This window comes from Phlebotomus papatasi, chromosome 2 (assembly GCF_024763615.1).
Source record: "Phlebotomus papatasi isolate M1 chromosome 2, Ppap_2.1, whole genome shotgun sequence".
NCBI classification, from domain to species: domain Eukaryota; kingdom Metazoa; phylum Arthropoda; class Insecta; order Diptera; family Psychodidae; genus Phlebotomus; species Phlebotomus papatasi.
In genome coordinates, this window is record NC_077223.1 from 103,688,924 (window position 1) to 103,714,874 (window position 25,951).

The 25,951-nt window shown below is 34.4% G+C and overlaps 1 protein-coding gene across 5 annotated transcripts in view; it reads left to right on the forward strand.

Moving 5' to 3' along the window:
* LOC129800533 (potassium voltage-gated channel subfamily H member 6) overlaps positions 1–25,951 on the forward strand; it is a 148,862-nt gene that overhangs the window by 24,316 nt on the left and 98,595 nt on the right. For all 5 annotated transcript variants that reach the window (XM_055844991.1, XM_055844990.1, XM_055844994.1 and 2 more), the window contains exons 3-5: positions 20,656–20,886; positions 21,078–21,212; positions 21,279–21,414. In XM_055844991.1, the coding sequence (XP_055700966.1) occupies positions 20,656–20,886; positions 21,078–21,212; positions 21,279–21,414 (502 nt within the window). The remainder of the gene's footprint in view (positions 1–20,655; positions 20,887–21,077; positions 21,213–21,278; positions 21,415–25,951) is intronic.

A 25,951-nucleotide genomic window follows, 5' to 3' on the forward strand; every position in this document is an offset into this window, starting at 1 on the left:
GAATATGTAATGAACAAATAGTAACTTCCTCATTTTCTGCTATTGCTAAGTAAGTTTTCCATGCTTGTTCCACCTGATTTTCCCTCTCTGTTTGTGTGTGCTTTTATGGCAAAATGTCCCCTATTCTACTCAGATATTTGCTGAAAATTGCCAAGTCCAATAAGCCAACATACCATGGTCCAAGTGACTCACAAAAAAGCTCCCCCAAGTTGGGGTTTTTCTTCTACTCATGGAATTTTATAGGTCTCCAGACTGCGCCAAAGTGAACGCGGATTTCCATAAATTCACGTGCGTGTTGCAAATTACTCCACGAGACTTTATAATAATTTACAGGGAGCGTATAATTCTAAAAGTTAATTGTAAAACTTTTGCCAATCGATAGAGGACGCGACATTTAAATGCACAAAAGCGGAGCTTTTCTGTGTCACAAGAAATAATACCATCTAAATTTTAACCATAAAAGTACCTCTATAGCAGGAAATTCCCAGAAAATACACTTTCGCAATGGCACTGAGAAAGTAAAATATAGTAGTTCTCTTCAGGAATAATTAATGAGCACTAATTGAAATTAAATTCTATTTCCTCTCCAGCACAATGAGTTAAATAGAGTGTACACAAAAAAAATTATTAATAATATTAAATTGTACTGTAGATTGACAAAAGTTTTCTCCTAATGTTGGAGTTTCAAGGAAACTTTATCTTAATTGTATTAAGAGTTGGCAGGGTATCTTTATATAATTGCATATACGCCAAAAGAGCTTATAGTTTCCATTCCATGTTTAATAAATAGGATAAAAGATATAACTCATGTTTCTTCGAGACATCATTTTAATGTACACAGCATTAATCATTCATTAATTGAATGACATATTCCTTTGCAGCAGCTATATCCCAAGTGAGACAAACAACGGTTGGTTTTAATATAACCCAAGTAGCATTTTCTTACCAAAAAGCAAACTTAACGTAAGGTAAATCCGATTTTACTCCTATTCATATTAAAAAAAAACCGCAGATATTTACGTTATAGGATGGTGTAACCACTTATCGCCACTTTTAGGAAAAAGTGAAATTAATTGTATTATAACTTCTGATCCCTTATTATCAGATAACTCAAATTTAACACAAAGCTACTTAGATATATTTACTCTAGATTCGTCAAAACAATTGTCCTACAATTTAACTCGGGAGTACCTAAAAAACTGATTTTTATTAACAATGCAAAAATAACCACTTTGTCGCCACTTTTTACCACTTTTCGCCAGTTCTGTAACCACTTCTCGCCACCCACTTCGAAAAGTTCAAACTCGATTATTTTGAGCAATAATATGGAAAGAATAGATTCAGCATTTCTTTTTCCTCATGATCACCTTATTATTACTTACATTAAATGATTTTTCTTCACTTTTATTTCAGAAATCAAGTTATTAGACTATTGCAGAAAGTAAAAAAAGTAGATTTGACAAGTGAGAATCTATGAAGTGAAGTTAGCGTCGCCTATTGAAAAGCTATGGCGACAGGTGATGAATCAATTTTAGAATATTACCACTTTCCGCCATGGCTCATTTTTACATAAAAATTATATAAAATGAAATATTAACTAACTAAATACAAATTTTATGTATTCACCGAATGTAATTAAATGTTCAATAGGCAAATTACTTATTCAAAAATTAAATTTTGTTCGATAAAAGTTTCATGACACTATATTTTGTAAGAAATATTGGATTCGATGCACTTGCTTGAAATATTCCTCTAAAAAATGCTCAAACATTTAAATTCAAAACAAAGATTAGTGTTTTTCGACTCTATACGTAGCAGCAATAAAAATACAAGTAACTTTGCGGCTCATTTATTTCATAAACCGTGAAAAATAGCGATTTCAATATACGTGGCGAGAAGTGGGGCACTGGCGAGAAGTGGTGATTCCACCCTATCACAGAGTAGCGTAAATTTATCGAAAGTTTTCCTTCGAAGTTTGTGTAATAGACTTTGGTTTCTATCTCAGCTTATTTCAGATTTATGGCCTCTACATACTAGAGAAATTCATGTCCATATTGAAGACTTTTTCCTAGATAAGCGTAGGGAATTTGCTTCAATATAGTATAAAGGACAATGGGCAAAAATGTGTGGGAGTTTGTCTGTGGTGCTTTCACAGATGAGACTAGGCGTATATTATCAGTAACGGTAAAGGATGAAAAACTGCCGAGACTCAGGACGAAATTCACTGGGAGTCCTTATAAAAACGCCTTATTCTTTCGAAAAATACTATTTTGAGATCGAATTACTCAAGATCGGCTGAACCGATTATTATCAAATTTGATATGGAGTCAGTGTATGACTTAAGCTATTTATCCCACCAGTATCCCCATACAAAATGTGGACTTTTTTCATTATAACTTTTTTCTGAGAAGAAGTAGAAAGCTGAAATTTGGTGGTTTCTTGTAGCCCCCATATAAAATAATGACATTTTCCACTATAACTCATCTGTGAAAAGAAGTGCAAATCAGAAACTTTGCATAGGATTAAGGGTAATGGAAGGCTTTTTAACTGTGTATATATACGTTTCCCCTCATCACTCCTTCCAGCTGTCCCCATACAAAATGAGGACTTTTTCCATATAACTCTTCTCTAAAAAGAGGTAGGAAGCTGAAACTCGGAATTCGGCAAGATGAAAAGAGGCTATTCAGTCACATAAAACCTGATTAGGATTCCAAAAGAAAAAAAAATAAATAAATCACAGTTACAAAAATAAGTCTCAATATGTAATAAATGATTCTATTGAAATCGATGACTATTGAGGCCATATTTCTCTCTGTAACATATTTAAAATATCTAGAAAATGTATAATAACTTTTTATAGAGATATACAACTATTATAATCAGTACAAAGAGGTCGATTAAAATGCCTCTTGTGGTGGTTGTTGAAAATTTTTTATAAGCTCATTCAAGCCTACATTGATCAAGATTGATTGAGGAATAATGGAAATACAGAGATTAAAAAATGTAGCTATACATCTTATTGACAGAACATCTAACCTTAAAAAAAAGTTATAAGATCTCAGAGAATATACATAACTAACTTAAAACTTTCCTTATTATTTGAAAAGTTTGATAACCTAAAGCGCCCCTTGCAATCGACTTGTGAACTTATCTATATCTACACGGAGAAAAAATGGGGGTGCGATTAACTTTTTTTCCTCATAATTTTAACACTTTTTATGTGTAAAAATATATCAACATTTTTTAATGTTAATTTTACACCTTTTAAGGGTAAAATTAACATGAAAAAGGGTAATTTTAACCCCTAATACACCTAAAAAGCATAATATTTACACCGATTTCGGATCAATATTGCAGGGTAAAATAAACATTTCCGGAATGCTATAACATTAAAATAACATTCTGAAAATGTTAATCTTACCCTGCAATATTGATCCAAAATCGGTGTAAATATTACCCTTTTTAGGTGTATTAGGAGTTACAGTTACCTTTTTTCATATTAATTTTACCCTTAAAAAGGTGTAAAACTAACATTAAAAAATGTTGATACATTTTTGCACCTAAAAAGTGTTAAAGTTCTCAGGAAAAAAAGGTAATTCGCACCCTTTTTTCTCAGTATCGTCACTTTGCAGGATTTTTCTAGACCTTTCGATTGAGTATTCATTGATTAAATTCGGTTGATAAATCTGTGAGATATAAGGTTTAATATTTTGACTTTAACCCATCATGTTTTAATGTCATCCTATGCATATTATGCATTGTAAATACATTGTAGAAAATGTTTATGTCCATTTCGAAAATATGCAGTCATTTAATATATTTTATGTTACAATTTTTTCTTTCCCTGTCTAAATGCGTACATTTCACATAAAAGCTTATTTTTGTTCTATGAAAATAATTTTTTTTTTGCTCTAGAACTTTTCCCCCATGGTATAGAATTGTTCTCCCCAACAAAAGTTGTCAGCTTTACAAATGCCTATGTAATGATATAGGTGTCCTTGGTGGATGCACCACAGACTACTTTTGCACATTGTCCTTTGCTATAAAACTGCGCATTTCTAGGGCGTTCGGTTAGCATGTAAAAAAATAAAATATCCGTTTTGTGACTTTTTGCCTTATTCCCGCTACTTATTCAATCTGGCAATGTCTTTATGAAATATTATTTGTAGATCATTATAATTTTATTTTGAAAAAATATTTCACAAGAATGTGCTTGTTTTTCTGAGAAAAAAAGACGATATGTTCATTTTGTTTTGAAAAGTATATTGTGCACACAACTATTTATTCAACATTAACACATCGCTTTTAAACTCTTTCAAATTTTTTGGTAGTCTAAATACCGAAAGAACATAATGATACTCTAAGACTAGTCCCCGGGGAGTTGCCTTCAAAGTTGAAGCCAATTTCTTACTTTCACATACAAATACGTATGGGAATTTTTCTGCACTCGTGATCGTTATGCTAAATATTTAAAAAAGTGAGAAGTTTTTCCGTATTATAAGATACCTTTCCGTATGGAGGGATAAATATACTACATTTTTGTTTAAATAAATTTTTTCCTTGGAGCACTGTGAGCTGAGTCCGAGATCAATTTAGGAATTGGCTTCAAATAGCTCCATATAAAAAGGCCAACTTGCCAGACGCTTGCTCTAAGATAATTACCAATTGTGAGGATTTACAAATCTAAAATACATTTTGTGGGAACTTAATTAATTTCAAGTACCAAGCCGTTTGATGTACAACAAAGAAAGAAAAGAAATTCGCTCCTAACTAATTTCATACAACTGATGTGTAAAAAAGTAGACCAAAACTTGACAAAATATCCAAAGAAAGACTAACCAAGAACCACTGAAGAAGACACGATAGGTGTCGAAAGCTCTGGTACATTGTGTGTTTTTATTTTGGATTGCACCCAATACACCGACGCTCACCGGAAGGACATTCATGTCCTAAAAATACGATTAATTAATTTCTGAACTAAGATATTGTTGATCAAAATATCGTAAAATTAGGTTCCTGCATAATACGCTGTGGTTCCAAACGAGCTAATCGAATAATTTGTCAGAATTAATCGGTTTTTGTAGAAGTTTCTTGACCGGTTTGGAGCGGTTCAGTAAACACAGTCAAATATAAGACTCATGCCAAAGGAAAATCCGTTTGAATTCTTCTGTGAATTTTCCTTAAATATTGTTTTTTTTTTGGATCAATTGCTGCCACTTGGATCAAACATGAACACGTGGCAAGTCTCTTTCTTCCCGTCAAATCACTCAAAGTGGGAATGGATGCCAAAATAGCTCCATAATGACTCCCTGTTAGATAAGAATACCAAAATTAAACCTGTCCCAATATTGGAAGAAAATATGCCGCTCTCAAGATCTGGGTGTTTATGAAAGGAGGAAGAATTAGGTGATTGTAGCTAAAAATATCTCCTCCGCAATTAACTTTCACGCATCTTTTTCCCAGAGGGTGAGGACTAACATATGGGATCATTGAGCTAAATGGGAAATTTTTCTGAATCTAATGGAAGTTGCAATTAGCATACAAATATTTGGTGGTTTGGGGTAAAAGAAAATGAGAGCCCTAAAACTAAATTTCAAATATAAACTGACGAAAATACACCATATGAATTATTGTTGGATTTGTGTACATTATTATTGTTATTGGTGCCATAAAAGTGACCATTTTAGAGGTGCTTGCCGAGACTCGTTACGAAGAAAACAGATGAGCGATTTGCATGAAATGCAGCGCAATTTATTTCCAAGTTCTCTTGCTTTGCCTGGGTTTATTTCATTAAAATGTATACATTTCTATGAAAATTTTACTTCAAAAGTGGAACAAATAGGGTCACCCAACTCTCACTTGGGCCATAAATTGCTAGTTCAAATAAAATTGAAATGCAACATTAAATTCACTCACGCTCTAATCCATTTGATTAATTTAATTGTGTCAATTTGAAAAGCTTCGGATCGAGCCCTGATAGAATAAACTACATATTAAGCACCAAAAAGTCCTTGAAGCCAAATTGGCGGGATTAAACAGGACGCTAAAGAGCGAAAAGCTTTTCAGATTGCTATCTCTTGCATAATTTGGCACGTGAAAGTAAAATTTATTGCTTTTTTTCTGCATTCTTCTCCCCCAACATCTCCCCTTGTTATTTCTTTTTATCCACATCGTAAAATTAATTAGCGCAAAATTCGTCAGCGGTTATTTTCCACATTGCCAAAAAAAATTGCTTCTTTCGTGTCTTGCTATATGTGGTGCCTTTTTAATGGGGTTTCGCGGTCAATGAAAGTGGCATTTTTCTTCCTCTTTTTTTCAGCTCCTTAAAGCCAATTTTAACACCCTGAAAAACAACATTACAAACAAACCAACTAGCCACACAGAAATTTACCAAACACCAATGATAAACTTGTTTCAGCTTGTGATAAATGAGAGTCTTATTGCGAGACAAGTACCAAAAAGTGAAAATTCATTTAAAAATTGTCCGTAGTAGTGTTTAAACACTGAGAAAAATCCGAAAAAGTTAAAATAACATTCCGGAAATGTTTATTTTACTCTGCAGTATTGATCCGAAATCGGTGTAAATATTATGCTTTTTAGGTGTATTAGGGGTTAAAGTTACCCTTTTTCATGTTAATTTTGTCCTTAAAAAGGTGTAAAATTAACATTTAAAAATGTTGATATATTTTTACACTTAAAAATGTTAAAATTATGAGGAAAAAAAGTTAATCGCACCCTCGTTTTTTTTCTCAGTGAAGGAGAATGGGCAAAAATGCATAAGACCAGGTCCATTTTGTAGGAGGGCATGCACGTTTCTATAAACGATTGTCAGAAGTTTGCCGATTGCCAGAAGCATCGGTTCAAGGAGTAGTTCACTGTGCCGCTCACGGTTCTCAGAAAATCGGCAAATTGTGCCAATTTGCCGATTTCGTAAAAATTTTGTCGAACTCGTGCCGATCTACCACAGTACATTAAAATTTATTACATTAAAATTTATTAGGAATTTATGATTGCAGTGCACAATGCAATTGGTTCAGGTCGTGTAGCAAGTTAAGGAGAGCGTGTGGCCTCTAATAGCTCAGTTGGTAGTGTACTCGTTCTGGGTGGACGCAGAAATTTTTCCTATTTTGTTCACTTTTATCACTTGCTCTGATTGACAATTCTCTGTACATAAATACAATTAACATTGAACTAAAGTTCGTAAAAATTCTCATAGGAAATTTATAATGTTACTCGAGTCTAAATTCGATGCTATACTTCATAAGTGCGAACTGACAATCAAATCTGCCAATTCTGTGCTAAAATCGTGCCGATCTGCCGATTTTTACTAATAAACATGCCGATCTGTCACTTTCTGGCCAAATTCTGGAGATCTGGCGATTTTTGTCTTCAGGCTTGCACAATTTTGCTGAGCGAGATTCGGGGTTCAGTCTGAGAGACACTTATTCACCCCTTGCATCGGAATTTCTTCCGGAAATCTTAAGACCTATGATAGGATTTTGAGAATATCCTTAGAGAAAAAATTCCATTGAGGGATTCAACCCTCGAGGCATTCATTGTCGAACTGCAATGTTGGCAATTTATTTCTAACCTTCTTGGTTCACTCTCATGAAACACCGCTGGGTGATCGCCTACATAAGAGGTCATACATAATTGCCTTAAGCCCTATGGCCTGATAACCTCGAAAGAACCGTTACCAAAAGGTGTTGAAAACAGCAAGATTGATAAATTCAAAAGTGGAAGGATTCCCCAGAAGATCTCACCACAATAAGGGATTATCTGACGAGATTCGGAGACATTATGAGTGCGGTGCGGTGGCAGCCAAAATCCCGAAAGCCAAAATCCCGAACGCCGAAATCCCGAAAAGGCCAAAATCCCGAAAGCCAAAATCCTGAATTTTCAAAATCCTGAAAGGAATAAAATTATATGGAGGAAAATGTTTAGAATAATTTCCCAAGACACAGAAGATTTCCCTTTGCCTCCAGAAAGCGCGGGTGCAATCGTGGGAGTAGCTATGACAATTTTAAGAATTCGGGATTTTGGCTTTCGGGATTTTGGCGTTCGGGATTTTGGCTTTCGGGATTTTGGCGTTCGGGATTTTGACCTGGACCCGTCCGGTGACTTAAAGGGGATTTGAATTTAATATCGTAGTCAGTGGTTGGTTCAGCCTCATCGCGCGCCTCATCGTTTGGCGTTCGGGATTTTTAACCGGGACCCTATGAGTGATTATAGGATTCGAGAAGATGAGGGTGACCCAACCACTGACTACTATATTAAATTTAAATCCCCTTTAAGTCACCAGACACGTTGTGACAATGAAGGTCTTCGAATCATATCTTATCATATCTGCTTTTGAGACAAAGCTCTTGTAAGCATTCTGTGAAATAGATACAGAGATAAAGAATTTCATGTTTTAGCAATAGCGGCCAGCGTCGTCTTAGCGTGGGTGACGAACCTCGGGAATGAATACAGCAAAAAAAAAGAAAGACAAAGAAAAGAAGCACACTTGCAACTTAAGCCGAGAGGGCGTAATGTAATTATAATCAAAATAATGATCAGATTACATTTCCATCGGTTTCTGACCGATCCGTCTCTCCGGTTTAAGTCGAGAAACGGTTTAGTTAGTAGAAAACTGATGGGAATTTAGCTAAATCATTATTTGGATTATGATTACGATAAACCGTGTCACGGCTTAAGTCGTAAGTGGATCTAGCAGCCTCATGTCATAATGAGGTAATTGTTAAAATGTAAATTACCAAATTAATTGTTTTCACAACTGTATTTAATTTATTGCTTTTTTTTCTTTTTCCTATTCACCAACTAATGACGTGATGATGTGAACCCATTAAAAAGTTCGTAAAAGTTTACATTTTTCCACAAACAACACTGTAACATGATCACATGAGCATTTTTTTTGCCAAACATTTGTATGTACGTTTTTGTTTGTTTGGCAAAACTTTACAAACAAGTGACAAAATTTTACAAACACTTTTCTGTGTTTACGAACAATGAAGAACAAATAGAGTACAAACTTTTGCGAACTTATTTGTTAGTTATATGACTGAATTTAGCTAAATCATTATTTGGTTTATGATTACGATAAATCGTGTCCCGGCTTAAGTCGTAAGTGGATCTAGGACATAAGACTCCACCAAGCTTAGGATGAGCTGTCATTTCCTCTTTCTAGATGTTCAGGTAGTTCCCTCTAAAACGTTACTTCTTCAATTTAGAGGGGCAATACAGAACGGTTACGCGGTACCTCTGCATAGCGATACGAAGCCTTAGTAGACAGACCCGGCTGTAGACCCATGCCTTTACCGGAAAGGTTAAAATTTCAAGATATTTTGCTTTGGGAGAGGCATATTATTATTATTATTATTATTAAAATGAATCAAATATTTCTAGACGCAATAATAGGATCTGAGTGATTTTGTAGAAACCCTTAACTCATTCCGGACCACAGCATATGCTGCAAGCCAATTTCACCATTTTTTAATCGAAAATATCTAAGCTCAGGAATTAATTGAGGTCCTACAAAAAATATCTTACATTTGGACACCCTTATAGTTTGTAATCATCCACAAGAATCGGATTTTTATCAGTTCTGAATAATTAAAATTCATTGTTTTTCACAGAATATACATATGCTGCTTTGGGTACTCAGAGTCCCAAAAGAGACGAAAGAGTTAAGGCGATATCTCTTACCGTTCTTCCCTTCAGAGGCGGTTTTAATTAGGTTGGCATTTAGTAAAATTGGTAAACCTATCAACAATAGGGAAATTCGGAAGTCGTCAGGAAAAAATAATCCCTCAGGGAAACACATCAACTATCTCCAGAGCTTTCGACTCGGTCTCTAAGCCTTCATCAGTGGTCAAGACTTGCAATCTTTCTCTCAGACTCGTTCAGGGTTTTGATCAGGAATACAACAGGGCATAAGAGGGAACGGGGGCACTATTCTTACATTGTCTTTCACAATTTTTGTAATACTTGGCACAATTTTCGGATCTTCTTCTTCGTCTTGGGTCTTGCTAGGCATTTTTTCTTTGTTAGCAAGACTTGACTGATGAAGGCTTGGAGACCGAGCCGAAAGCTCTGGAGATAGTTGATGTGTTTTCCTGAGTGATTGTGTCTTCCCGACATCCGGATTTCCCTACGTTGATAGGTTTACCAATTTTACAAAATGCCCACCTAATTAAAACCGCCGCTGAAGGGAAGAACGGTAAGAGATATCGCCTTAGAGATAGTCTTAGATATCGCCGAGACTCTCTCGACTTCCGGATTTCCCTATTGTTGATTGCAATTAACGTCGGCTTATTCCCACAATTGGTCAACCCAATTCGGGCTGTTTTCTTGCTTCAAGATCTTTCCGATGATTTTATTTTTTCAAACATATCACAATATAGGAAAAGGGTTTCAGGTTTCGCACAGATTCTGGAATTGAACACTTTATACTTTTCCCATATTCCTTTAATTGCCATTGATAGGTCAGATTCATTAAAGCAATATGGGAAAAATATGAAGTGTTCGATTCATTAAAGCAATATGGGAAAAATATGAAGTGTTCGATGCCAGAGTGTGTGCGAAACTTCGCCATAGACGAATCTTACCAAAAGTACGATGTTTAGAGCAAAAAAAATGCTTCAAACTCAGCGGCATAATTAGCATTTTGAATAACTTGGCTCTCGCGCCAAAAGTGTGCTTTCCTTGGTTGAAAAAAAAAATGCATTTGTTTGTAATATTCACGGTCGCGTGTTAGGAGAAATTGTACATTCATTCATTCATTCATTTTCAACCGCTTATCCCTATTGGGGTCGCGGGCCCATGACATCCAATCTAGCAGCCCACGCCTGTCGGTCCTCCGCCACTTCAGGAAGATGTTCGGGTTCGATCCCGAGGCGTTCCAAGGCAAGATTCTGAATTTGATTCAGCCACCTTGTCCTAGGTCTGCCTCGAGGCCGAGGTCTCCTCACAATGGCTTGCATAGCTTTTCTGGGGAATCTTTCTTCATTCATGCGTTGAACATGTCCATACCATCGAAGTTGTGATCTCTCAACCCCAAGAAGCAGCTCCTCGATTCTTAGTTCCTCACGAACGGCCACATTCCTCACTCGATCTCTACGAGTGATTCCCTTTACCGCTCGAAGGTACCTCATCTCGGCAGCTTGTACTCGCGATCTTACCCTTTCGGTCATTACCCAAATCTCATGACCATAGGTGAGAATAGGAATGAACACAGCTTTGAAAACCGATAATTTAGCCGATCGACTAAGCTCGACCTTCCTCAACACGCTTCTGCCAAGCTCCCTCATTACTGCAGAAGCCTGACCGATTCGCGACGAGAGTTCTGCCTCCATCCTACCATCACTCGTGAATAACACCCCGAGATACTTGAACTTCTCCACCTGTGTCAATGAGTCTCCACTAACATGTAGAGTGCATTTCACAGATTGTCGGGAAATCACCATTACTTCCGACTTACCCACGTTCACCTTCATACCTGTTTCGGCACAAACATTTACAAATCGGTCAAGTGTGCGCTGAAGCTCTTCTTCGGAAGATCCAAAAAGAACCAAATCATCTGCATAGAGGAGATGGCTCACCCTGAAATCCCCAATACGAATCGCATTCCGCCCCCGACTGCGTTCCATAATCTTGTCCATGTATATTATGAACAACAATGGTGATAGAACACACCCTTGGCGCAGTCCAACACTCACTTGAAAACCTTCCGATTTGGATCCGTTTTGAAAACCTTCCGATTTGGATCCGGAGAAATTGTACATATTATAAAATTTTCACTATATATTTATATTATATAACACTAAATCCTCAACATTTCTCGTAAAATTCTCACGTGACGCGGCAGAGAGAACAAAAAAAAACTTTTGCTAATGCAAGTAGAGAGCTTTTGTCTGTTGAATGTTGAATTTTGATGCGAAAAGCCTCGTGGAAAAAACATTGCCTGACCACTGCAGACATGAAGAGGAAAACCGACAGGATCGGTTAATCAATAATTTCCTCACGAAAAACTTGAGCTTCAGCCCATTTTTCATTCTAAAAGTCTGCTTAATAATGTCTGTGACTCTTTGGCAATTTTTCCTGCAAGTTGATGTCTCGAAAATAATGTCGTCACGGGGGAAAAAGAGGTATATACCTCTTTTGAAATGTCATTCAACTGCCACTGGGTGCACGGGAATTTTCCCTGGGAAATGCACTAAATAAAGTTCGTTCAAATGGCTGGAGTAGATAATTGGATTTATTACCTCAAGCCTCCCCTGAGAGGCACATACCTCAATGTAATTACTAAAATTAACGCATATCAATTCTAAAATACACAATCGAGAGGCAGTTAATTAAAGAGTTCACGTATTATATGCATGAAATCTGATATATTATATATAACCCCATTTTTGCGAGGGAAAATTCAATAAACTCTGAATCTCTCTTGATGCTTTTAATTTCAGTCTATAAATCATTTTTTTTCGCAGAAAATCTTCCTTTGTTCCAAGAATTGTACTACATTTCTCGATATGTCTTCTTTCTTCACATCCACTGCCCTGAGAAATATTGTCTTAATAAAATCAAGTGAAATAATTTTCTCTATTTTATGGTTATACTTTGCTGCATTCGCGTATATCTCTGCAGCATAATATCTATTTGCACTGTAAAATCATTTTAAACTCATAACTCATTATTTTAAAAATTGGAACTCAACATTCTTTAAAATAAATTTAACACGATCCATACGGGTCATTTACAGCTAAGACCACTAAATGATTACTACCTCTGTTTATACCACAAATTGTGAAATATATTATTTATTTATTTTATTTAACTTTAATTGTGCGAAATAATTAATATTCCAATTATTCTATTTAATTGGTTTATTTATATATTTTCGGTACTAATATTTGAACGTGATTCCAAGCTTTAAAATAAAGTCAGCAAAACGTTTTTTATATCGTACGGTCATAGTAATTATTTTAGCAGCCTCATGTCACAATGAGGTAATTGATAAAATGTAAATTACCAAATTAATTGTTTTCAGAATTGTATTTAATTTATTGCTTTTTTCTAATCACCAAATAATGACGTGATGATGTGAACCCATTAAAAAGTTCGTAAGAGTTTGCATTTTTCCACAAACAACACTGTAACATGATCACATGAGCATTTTTTTGCCAAACATTTGTTTGTACGTTTTTGTTTGTTTGGCAAAACTTTACAAACAAGTGACAAAATTTTACAAACACTTTTCTGTGTTTACGAACAAATAGAGTACAAACTTTTACGAACTTATTTGTGAGTTATATGATTTACAAGAACTTATAAAGTGGGAATTCACAAACATTTACGAACAATTAACATTTTCATTACCAAATTTGTACACTGTAAAATTTTGCTTCAAGCAGATGTACACAGCAACATTTAAAATATTAGGGGAAAGTGCTCTCCCTTCGAACGTTCATGCCTTCGAATAATGTAAATTTCTTTTGTATTTTGTAAGAGATTTACAATAAATTATCACGTAATTATCACCAATTGATGATAAGCCAATTAATATTCAATTGAAATGTATAAGTCTCTCCAGGAAAACTAAAAAAAATCACATTATTCGAAGGCACGAACGTTCAAAGGGAGAGTACTTTGCCCTATAAAGGTTCCCGAAAAAATTAAGCCACGCTTTCTAAAGGACGTTTAATAAAAAAAAATCGGATGGAAATGTAATTAGATACAATGCACTGTATTCCCTAACTCGAACGCAACAATTTTAAAGTTGCAAGAACTAGTGAATTGCATCTTCAACCATCATAGTTCAGATCTAACCCCAGAAGTTACTGCCTCTTTGCTAATTTAAAAGGTACTTCAACGAAAACACAATCTCAAATCTATCGATTGCCAAAATTGAAATATTTTCCCAGGTTTGCAGACTGCACGAACTCACGAGATAGAGCTTTGCCTGAATTGCATTTTTCAAATAAAATCGATATAATTTGGTTTACAAAATTACAAGAAAATCATTTTTAAATTTACAATTTTTAATAAAATTTAAATTTTTAAGTTTGTGATCTTTGCAGTACTTAAACTTTGACCTTCGAAATTCGATAAAAAAACTACTCGAAATAATATTGACTTATGGCAGGGGTCACCGAAGACCGGAAGTCGATATCTCTTATCGTTTGATCTCTAGCCCGGCCACAAACTTTCAGATAAACAAAAAAAAAAATAGAGATCAATCAAATTTACGAATACTCTACGGCTTTATTATAAATTAAGATCGATGCAACCGGATTGGGAATTTCAAGAATTTAAAAAAAAAATATCAAAAATTTCAGCAAACGGATTGAAAAATAAGTTCTTGGTTAAACTTTGAACTACACAGTAAAAAAATGTCTAAAATTTTACTACTATAATAGTGCAAAATCGACCATTTTAGTTGTTTAATTTAAAAATGTTTAAAAAACACACAACATTTTGGTAATTTATTGTCACGTAATTGAAAATTAACAATATTATAGCTGAAAAATTTTCAAAAATGTTGTTTAATTTGAAAATGTGTAAAATTTTAACACTATAATAGTTTGAAATCGGATAAATTAATTATTTCATTGCGATCTGTGTAAAATTTCTCACTGTTATAATCATAAAAATTTTTTAACTATGTTTCGTGATTTAAAACTGTTTAACAAATTCTAAAAATTACCACTATTATAGTGTGACTACAGTTTTTCACATTATTATAGTGTGAAAAAATACACAACTTTATGGTATTTTTTGTCACATGATCAAAAATTAACACTATTATAGTTTGATCATAATTTTTAACACTATTATAGTGTGAAGTCTTATGTATTTCAACCAAAGTTGTTGAATTTCCAATTAAGACTAATACTTCAGTAGAGATGCTTTTCATTGGTCAAAAGTCATATAGAACATCAAATATTTATATGCATAATAAATATATCGTCAAGACCCGACCATCAGATGTAATCATTTCGCGTTAGGGGAGATCCCGAGTACAGGAAAAACCAATAAAAGTGTCTAAAAAGGCAAAAAAATCAAAATTTTCGAAATCGAAAGCAAATTCAACAATCAACAGAATTCAACAATTTTTGAGTTTACACATAAAAATTCAACAATTTTTAAATCAACAATTCTAAATTCAACATCTTGAAATTCAACAACTTTAAATTAAACAATTTTAAATTAAACACTTTTTCCAAATTTAATTTAATCTTTAATTTGGGATAAGCGGCTGAAAATAATGATGATGATGCATTTAATATATTTTTCACTGTTTAATTCTAATTTTTCCTCTTTTCCAAGAAAAATTTGTAGAGCATCGTACTTACCGCGACCTGCATCGAATGCGCTAGGAAAACCGATAAAATCTGTAGGTTTAGTGTTACGAATAATTAAAACGTATACTGTTCCAATGTTATAAGTTTTTTTACATGTTGTACGGGAAAAATCGCTACCTTCGAACGACTCGAGCTTCGGACAACTCAATTCTTTTTCCATGTTCTTAATAGTTATGATCCATGGTCTTTTCAGTAAATTTGATGCATGAGAGAATATAATTATTATAATGAGTTAAATCCATTAAAAACATATTGAAAAAAATGAGTTGTTTGAAGCTTGAGTCGTCCGAAGGTAGCGCGCTTCCCGCTACATAAATCTGATAATTCCAGATTTTGGTGCGTAGATTATATTCGAACAATAGAACAAACTTCAGAACAGTGGTCATCCTCGTCATACTGGTAATTCCTTGAAAGTTGCTGAAGACCCAAATTTTTAGCGAAAGCTTAAAATTCACTACTAACTCGTGAATTTATTATGCAGAAGGAAAATTGTGAAACTTATCTCTGACAACGTTTATTCTGCCACAACGAGCACAATTATTCATTTAATAAGTACTTTGCAACTTAAATTTGCATTTTACCCATCAGTCTTCTTAGTGAAACTTTGCAGCTTAAACGTAAAAGAGAGGTGAAAATTCTCCTGTTGTGTTTACCTAATTTTCCACTGTAGTTGGCATATAAATCACAATGAAAGGCAAGCACATAAACACTTGAAAAATTTCTGAGTGAAAAAGCTCTGGCAGTGAGAAAAGCTCAAATTGAGATTTGCCCATATGCATTTTCTGTGAAACTTTATGTACATGCCATACAACAGCTTTTCCAACAAACTTCAATTCATAAAGCCATAAAGGTTTGAAATTAATCTAATAAATATCAGATTTAAGAAGACTAAAAGTTGGAAAGTTGATTAAAATGATATGAAAGTTCACTAAAATCTCTCTAATTCAGGAATTAATATCTTTAATTCATAAAATTACAATAATGCATTCTCTGAAATAACAATATTTAGAGTTTGCGAAATTAAATGGTATTGAGCGAGATTAGAAAGAGTTTCTAAAACTACTCTTCAGAATATTCAACGGTACCCGTATGAAAATTCTGATACAAAGTATGATAGCAATCTTCAATAAAAAAAATGGAAAAAGCGCTCTTTTACTATCGCAATTTCCAATATATACCTTTCAAAATCGTGTTAAATTTCCAACACAATAGATACGAGGCTATTTTTTTTAGATAACTCTGGCCAATGCTACAAAAAAGAGAGCTTTTTTGGTCGAATGCAGGAGAGAAATAAAAACTGTACGATTTTATTGCACTAAGAATTTATTTATTACACGAATAAAAACATCAATTTGCAGTGTTATTTAAATTCAAGAACTCTTGCTGGTTTGCAAATTTTGGTCAAACTGTGGACCAACAACAGTTTTTATTTGAAATCTGAAAATTAGTAGAACAAACGAGCTTTCCTAGAGATAAATGTTGTGACTACTCGTGGTAATGGCACTTGTTATGTGCATTATTTTCATCCTGAAAATTTCATCTGGAACTCATTAAAAACTTCCAAAGTCACATTTCAGGATGAGTTAGGAAACTCTGATTTTTTTCTATTTGACAACTGAGATTTAAAATCTTTAGGAACTTCATCGGTTATTGTAATAGGGGAGACCGGGGTAGAATTGGCCACCAAATGAAGTTCTTCATTGCGTATAATTTGTACAACAAATGTTTGTATGAGGCTGATAAATATTTCAATGAATAGTAAGATATGAAATGAATGAATAGATACCACCAGGGCTAATCTGCCCTGGTCTCCCCTACATCTTTTCTGTATTTTCAATACTTTAAACCCATTAGAACAATTAACTAAAAATACTCGAGGTAGAATGTTCAAATCTTCTTACTAGCTCTTCACAAATTTAGATGATTTTGCGAAAAGAAATATCTATCAAGAAGGGAGGTTAACAGTCACTGAATTTAAATTCTTGGCATTAAACCATTTCAAATACCATTTATTTACATAGTGTAAGTATACATGAAAAGCATTTGCCACACTGAATTCTAATCATGAAAAAGAATAAAGAAAAATATTGTCAAAATCGATGCTTTGCCAAACTTTTCGTGAGTAACTTCGTGGAAAAATTTTACTTAACATCCCGCGAACCAACACGAGTTCAAGAAAATGTGATTATATCCTTATCGGGCTATTATCTAGTACATTTTCTAACCAGACAATGTTATGAGTGATTTATAAGTCGATTAAAATCGGCTATGAATCGGTTCAAATCGATTGAGAACCGATAAACGGTAAATAATACAAAAGTATTTTTGAGGTATAGCATTTAAATCGAGTTTGAGCACTCTGCAAAGCCTAATAACTTTTAATATTTTCATTCATTCTATCTTCACGCCTCGTCTTCTGGCCTATATGGGCCAATACCCATTTTTTCCAATATTGTTTTATTTTTATTTAGGGTAAGTGCGCCAAATTTCGGCATAGTTGCATGCAAGCGTCAAAGTCTCAAGTTTGAAATGTAATATTTTAAATACATATTGATTTCTTTTATTCTTTCTTCTGAAAGAGTGTGGCTGGGAACCTTGTAAAGAGTTTACTGTCTTTATTTACTCTAAAGTCATTCTTAATACATTTTAAAATGAATAAAAATATAGACATAGCTTTGGTGCCCTATTTCGACCACATTCATTCTCATAATTCCTTGCCCTTCGGGAATTCTTCCAATATCTTTTTTCACGTCATCTCGTTTGTCGAAGCTACATTTTTTGTTATTCTTTTGCATTGTTTAATCTCTAGAGTACGTAAAATATAAAAGTTCATGGATATTCGGGGAACAAAAAAGGTGACCGAAATTGGAAGCTGGCCGGAATTTGGTACACTTACCCTATTTATTTATTTTCATATACTGCTTTTGAGCTACACCTCTTGCAAACAAATTTTGACAAAAAAAGGTGTTTAAGGAATTCAATGTTTGTGTGATAACGGCCACCGCCGTCTTAGCGTTGGTAACCAACCTCCAGAATAAAACGGTAGAAAACTCTTCCTCAGGTTGTATGAGCCTTTTATGTGATACTGGGACAAACTCGACCATTCCTCTTCCTGCAGCCACGCACAGTCGATTTTTTATGTCGCATGCTTCAGTATCGTCGTTTATCTTGCTCTGCTTCAACCTAGCTCGTCAGCCAGGTCTTCTTGCCTCATCGACTCTAGGTCGGTTAATGAGATATTTTGTATTTTCTGAATTTGGGTGGCTTATACGGCATATTGTAACCTGCAAAGGAGTATTTTCACCATTTGGCTCTGGAGGTTGGTCACCAACGCTAAGACGGCGAGGGACGCTAACTGTTTTTTCCATTGCTTATAACCTTTTCTGTGCCTTCAAGTGATTAATTCTCAATAGCCCGCAATAAAATATAAAAATATACAATTTCTCAAAATTGCATAATAAAGAAACATAATATCGAAAGAGAAGCTCTGATCTTGAGATCAGCACATGGTTTAGAACCTACATTTTCATCACACGATGCCTACATCAATCAATCAATCGTAATCAATTGCAACCGTGTTCCGCGAAAGGAAGATTTAAAAAGATCGTTCACATACGTGGTACCGTGGTGACTCTCCGTGTATCATGTGAACTATTTTGACCCTTTCCTGTTTATAAGCTTTTCTTTAATCTAATATTTAAGAACGGTTCTCACCGATCAGACATGATAGACCGGATCGGTAGAGACAATCCTTAAGTTCTAGAAGCAAAGAAAAGCTAACAAACAGGAGGGTGTCAAAGTCACCCGCAGGGGACAAATGCTCCCGCACTTACGGTACCTATCTTATACAATGCCCTATTAGTATTCACTTAGAACGCCCGTTGCTTAATTTCGGTGCGGGGTGATCATTCACTGAGAAAAAAAGAGGGTGCGATTAACTTTTTTCCTTATAACTTTAACACTTTTTGGGTGTAAAAATATATTAACATTTTGTAATGTTAATTTTACACCTTTTTAAGGGTAAAATTAACATGAAAAGGGTAACTTTAACCCCCAATACATCTAAAAAGGGTAATATTTACACCGATTTCGGATCAATACTGCAGGGTAAAATTAACATTTCCGGAATGTTATTTTGACTTCTTAGGGTTTCTCTCAGTCAGTGTATAGAGTTCATGGAAGTGTATATGAACCTCACTAAGACTTGCCTTATGTGGGATCTTCTCCGACTTCTTATGCCCAAAATTTTACACGGTCATGAAGGTGCTGTGCACTTTGGAGTCTGCTTTGGCGTGGGTGATTTTCTTGGTTATTTGTTCGGATCTCCAGTTGCGTTGACCACTCAGGTGTTCGCTCTTAGCCTGTGTTCGGGTCGCTCTCGCTCATGGTTACTGCCCAAGTCTTGAGTTTCTTTTCTCTTTACTTGGCTTCTGTTTTGTCAATTATTTTCTTTTTATTTATTATTTACATTAATTTAGACCTAATCACATTTTTTCCATCTGCAAAGTTTTTCACTATTTCTGTAAATTTCTATTTGAAAAGTGTTTTAAAAATATATTCAAATGAATTTTGAATTATCCCATCGAGCACAAAATGCTAACTAATTTCAATTTAACTGAATTTTCAGCTGAATTCTGGTAACCTTAAAACGACACTGGTTAGGACTTTTTGTTCAAGACCTGCTGACTGGTCAGCATATTTCTGCTGATCGACTCAGCAAAACTATGTTGAAAACCTTGCTTTTTAGCAAATTGTGCTCGCTGGGATTGTACAAGCTACGCAACGGCTAGTACGACCAATGATTCAGGATTTTTTGCAGCTTTCCCAGATATGGTCAGTTTTGTAGTTGGCGGCAGCCGTAGATGGTAAAATAAATACCTGGCTTAGATCAGTTTCCACAAGGGTATATTCAATTAATTCAGAGAGAAACTAAATTAATTTGTGTGATTATTTTTATATATAATAATCAGTAATAAAATATATTTATTACTGATTAAAATACACGTAATAAATTAATATACAAATACCTGGTATTTTAACACTATTCGTAGAGTATTTTTCGGTTGAAAAAAAAACCCCATGGATTAAAAATTTGAGGTAGAATTTAAGCGTGATGCAAGAGAAATGTTTCAATTTGCATGCAATATCCATAGTAATGGTTTATTCATGGCACCACTGGTGGTATAGGTAATTTTGAGAAGGACATAGACGAGCAATCATACATTTGAACTGCAATATAGTTGAAAATGTATGTATATAAAATGTTAATTTCCCCCTAATTACCATATTGCAGATCGGAGTTTTCTCGTTGCAAATGCCCTTCCGGACTCCCATCACATTATCTTCTGTTCTGATGGCTTCTGCAAGATGACTGGATACACCCGGGCCGAGGTGATGCAGCGATCGGCCAGCACTGAATTTCTCCATGGACCAATGACATCGCAATTGGCTGTGAATCTGGTGAGGGAGGCCCTCCATAAGGGTTACGAGAAGCACTTTGAGATACTCTACTACCGAAAAAATGGTAAGTTGCCAATACATGTTTCTTTATCCATTCCCCATTTTCCTCTGGCCACCTCAATTTTTCATGGTGATTGCCACGTGTAAGAGAACAAACTCAAAATTGGATTTTCATCCCACAACAATCTTCACCTTCGTAATTACGACATCTCCGGCAAAAATTTCTGGGCGCACCATGAATGGCAAATGAACCAGGAACCAAATTTCTCTGCTCCGAAGTAATTGCACCAATCCGTTCCGAGGCTGACGATATTTCCCTCTACATTATTAATTTCGAAGACTTAACATTGCCACAGCAGAATGAATCTCTCGAAACACGCTTTAGCAAATGTAAGCAAACCCGAGATACATTTCACCGTGTTGATTGCCAAAGCTCATCCACCTGTCTCTCTCCAGTCGACCGAGCACGTGCCAGCTTCAGGCAATCTCTCAAGTTCGGCAGCATGGGTCTCCGCGATCGAGGCCTCAGACTCGCCGGCTACCTTACTCCTCCCTCCGATGTTACCCAGGAAGAGGAGGAGATTCACGAAAAGTAAGATGAACCCCACGAGATGTTCCACTCCATCACCTTGCCTCTTCTCAATTATTAATACTTTCATTTGAGTTTCGATGGCTTTTCAAAACCAATTTCAATCGTGTATTGTTTTTGGGTTATTTAACTATATAGCTTCTAGTGAACTTTATTTGTTCAATTCACCTTTTATTTATTTAATGAGTTTATTGAACAAGTTTTATGAATGAGATTCTTTAAATCTGTTTATTAAATCTGTTTCTGCTGAAGAATTAGGGCGTTTTTATATGGAGAGCTTTTACCAGGCGTCTCCATTGCAACGTTTCTTTTTCTTGTAAAGTCTTTCACGATGACAAAATTATATCTGTTTCTGGAATTTGATGGAAATTTTGTGCTTTTCTCATTTCTTCCGGTGCTTTTAAGAATGTTTTCCTTTTCAAAATTAAAAGATTTGAATTTAAAAGAGGAACAATTCCTGGATGAACGCTGGAAGAGTTGAAGAGAGCACAAAAATCTAGATCAGGGGGTGAGTAAAAATCGTTTAAAATCGAACAAATGTCAAAGTATACGTCTATGGTCGAAATGCTACCTGTAGGGGAATTCTGTAACAGTGTGACAGTGTCATATGACTAATTTAAAATTTTTTATATGATAAATCCGGAAGAATTAATTATCAATCAGACTTATATCATTTACTTAAGGTTCTTAGAGCTCTTTCCAATGGTCATTCGATGCTCACTAGACTTTTATCAGGGACCCATCAAGCCTAATAAAAAGTGAAGCTATTTTTCACTTTTCCTTGTAAAAATTTCGCAGCCATTGCACTGCGACTTAAACAAATTTGCTCGTAGTTCTTGTATAATTTTGGCGAACATAATGAAATATGTATTTTTAGATAGCTTTTAATGCACGATTTCGAAATATATCAGACTGATAAGTCAATTCTCTTTAGGAAAAAACTTGCCAATAGTCTTCAGTGCCCCTATATGCAAAAACGTATGGAAAAATGAAATGTCAAGAGGCCCCTGCTTTTATGTTGCCCTGTTCCCGAATTTTAGAACACAGATTTGTCATATCACATTGTCATACTGTTACAGAATTCCCTTCTGGATAAACTTATTCAGACGTTTACTCGGTTTCAAACGGTTCTTGGTTGCCCCTGATGTAGTTGTAGACCATTTTATAAACTGAGTATTTTAGTACAATTTTATAAACTTAGTGAACTCAGTAGAGCAGAGGCGTGCAAGAACCGTTGAAAACGAATAAACGTCAAAAGAAACATGTACATCAATGGTCAAAACGCTAACAGAACAAACTTATTTTGACGTTTATTCGATTTCAACGGTTTTTGCACACCTCTGCAGTAGAGCCTTAGTGGTAGGAGATATCAAAGATCAATTTGCTATCTTCGAGAAGTCCCCTCTTCATAAGTCCGTAGACATACATTCGACTTAAGCCAAGATACCGCTTAATTCAAAAATGATTGAAGCATAGTTTGACCATTATTTCGACTACAAAATATGCTAAGTTATCTTTCGGTTAGTATTCAGGTCTGTTCAAAGTTTAAACCCTTAGTCACTCGAACTGATGAATAATTTTTATTTTTCCCTCTGCAAACTAGTGATTAGGGAAAGTCACTCAAACTGAATGCATAAGTTTTGGATCATGAAGTATAAATAGGGTATTTTCTATAGTGTAATTTTTATCATGATACTCACAATAAATGTTCTCAAATAAATGTCAAAAAGAGCTCTAAAATGAATCCCACCATTTTCAAAGAAATTAATGACAAAACGTTCTTAAATCAATGTCAAACATGTTCTAAAATCAGTCCCACAATTTTCAAAAAAACAAAAAAAAAGAAAACGTCCTAAAATCAATGTCAAAAAATTTACTAAAATGAATCCCACAATTTTCTATAAGAAAGCAATGAGAAAAGTACTAGACGCAATGCCAATAATGTTTTCTAATCAATCCCAATGATCTAATAAATCAATGCCAAAAATATTCAAAAATGTTCACAATATTTAAAGAAATTAATAATAAAACGTCTTTAAAAATGCCAAAAAGAGTTCTAAAATTAATCCCACTGTGTTCAAAGAAATTAATGACAAAACGTCCTAAAATCAACGACCAATAATGTTCTCAAATCAATCCCGATGATCTAAGAAATCAATGCCAAAAATGTTCTAAAATTAATCCCACGGTGTTGTAAGAAACCGCAAATCAATCCTACACTGATCTAAGAAATTGATATTAATTGTTCTAAAAACAATCCCACTATGTTCTAAAATATCAATGACAAAATGGTCTAAACTTACTGCTAAAAAATGTACTAAAATTAATCCTAGAATTTTCTATAAAAAATCAACGACAAAACGTCCTAGACAGAATGCCAATAATGTTTTCCAATCAATTAATAATAATAATAATGCTGGCACAACATTCCATGAAGGAACTAGGCCTTCCCACAAGGGGATTTCTAGACACGCATTATTATTTTTTCTTGTTCGGGATGAGGTTGTCAGTCCCATGCCCGTGGAATCAAGTGCAGTGATGCTCACTAGATGCAATCCGAACACTTTTAACGCCAGAATAATTCCTGGTGACCTAAAGGGGATTCGAACCCGGGACACTTTCATCATAGAGCGAGTGCTCTACCACTTGACCCATTGAGTGCCTCCAATCAATTCCAATCATCTAACAAATCAATGCCAAAAATGTTCTAAAATCAGTCCCACTATGTTCTAAAAAATTAATGAACATGTTCAAAACTCAATCCCACACAAAGAAATCAATGCCAAAACGTCCTGAAATCAATCCCCAAATATTCTAAGAATTCAAAGACAAAACGTCCTAAAATCAATGACAAAAAAGTCCTAAAAGTAATCCCACAATGTTCAAAAAAATCATTGACGAAACATCCTAAAACTAATCTCAGAATGTTCTGAGGAATCAATCTCAAAATGTTCTAAAAGATATTAATGACAATATAAATTTTGATATCAATCCCGAAATAATCTGAGAAAACAATGCTAACAATTGCTAACAATATTCTAAAATCAGTCCCACAATGTTCTAAGAAATCAATGTCGAAACGTTCTGAAATCGATCCCCAAATATTCTAAGATATCAATGACAAAATATGTATCCTTTGAGATCAGTTCCGTAATTCCCTGAGAAAACAATGCTACACTCAAAAAAATAATCGAGTAAAACTTACTCGATTCGATGTTGAATTAACTCTTTTTCGTTGTGGTTTTCGATTAACTATATTTTAGAGTTGATTTTACTTCTATTTAGGTGTAATATTCGGAAGAGTTGTTTCAACTTTTTTTTCCTGAAATTTACATGACAAAAGAGTGTAAATAACTCTTTTTAAGACTGAAAATAACTTGTTTTAAGAGTTAAAATAACTCTTTCAAATCCCAAAATGAATTATATTTTGCAATTTTATGTTTTTTTTATATTTTATCATTTTCTTTATTAATATTTTCTTGACCTCAAGTTCCCTATGTTCCGAGCGAAATATCACGTATGATGCACGCGCATGTCTTCATGAAACACTATTAGGCATATTTCTAGTTGATGTTCCATTTGAACTTTGTCACACGAAAATCTTCCTGACTGAAGTATATTCTTAAAACGAAAACACTTAAGCGTATACTTCAGTCGAGATGAAATTTTACATCGAAAAAGAGTAATAATTACATCGATATGCGACGAATTAATTCAACTCGCACGAAGAGTTGTTTCAACTCTTTTTACTAAAGTTTACAACAAATAAGAGTAACAATTACATCGATATTCGTAGAGTTAATTCAAGAGTTGTTTTAACTTTTTAGGTTTTTCTTAGAGTAATAATATTCCAAAACCAATCCCACAATATTGGTCTAAGAAATCAACGACGACATATCCCAAAATCAGTCCCAAAATGTTCTCTAAAACATCAATGACAAAATTTCAAAAGATCAATCCCACAAAGGTTTAAAAATAAATGTCAAAATTGAATAAATTAATGCCAAAAATGTTCAAAAGCCAATCCTTAAATATTCTAATATGGGACAACGACCAGTAAGAGATTTATACGCATTACATTAACTCTTTCGCGTCATTAGGGTCATATATGACCCGGGGAAAAAACACTTTTTTTGACTATTTACATTAATTGAAATCTATCGGTTTGTGCACGACATCATAATAAAAGGATGTAAGATTCTTGACTAATTTTCTCAAGACTCCAGATATTCAAGAAAAGAAAATATTTGAGATAAAAAATCACTAATTTCGAACTTTGTGAAATGACTTTTCTTTTTCAAAATTTTTTATATTATTTTTTTTTCAGCAAAAAGTTCTTTAGAAAAACAAAGTAGAATATCCAAAGATTGTATATTGCATATTTTGATATAATAAACTAATCTCAATTTTCCAGAAAAGCGCGTAGAATTTTCCGGATCATATATGACCCTATTGTCCCCAAGGGTAACAGTGTTTTCGTCCCAAACCTATAGCGAAATGTCGTTGGGACATTGTTTTTCTTTGTGAAATCCAGGAGGAA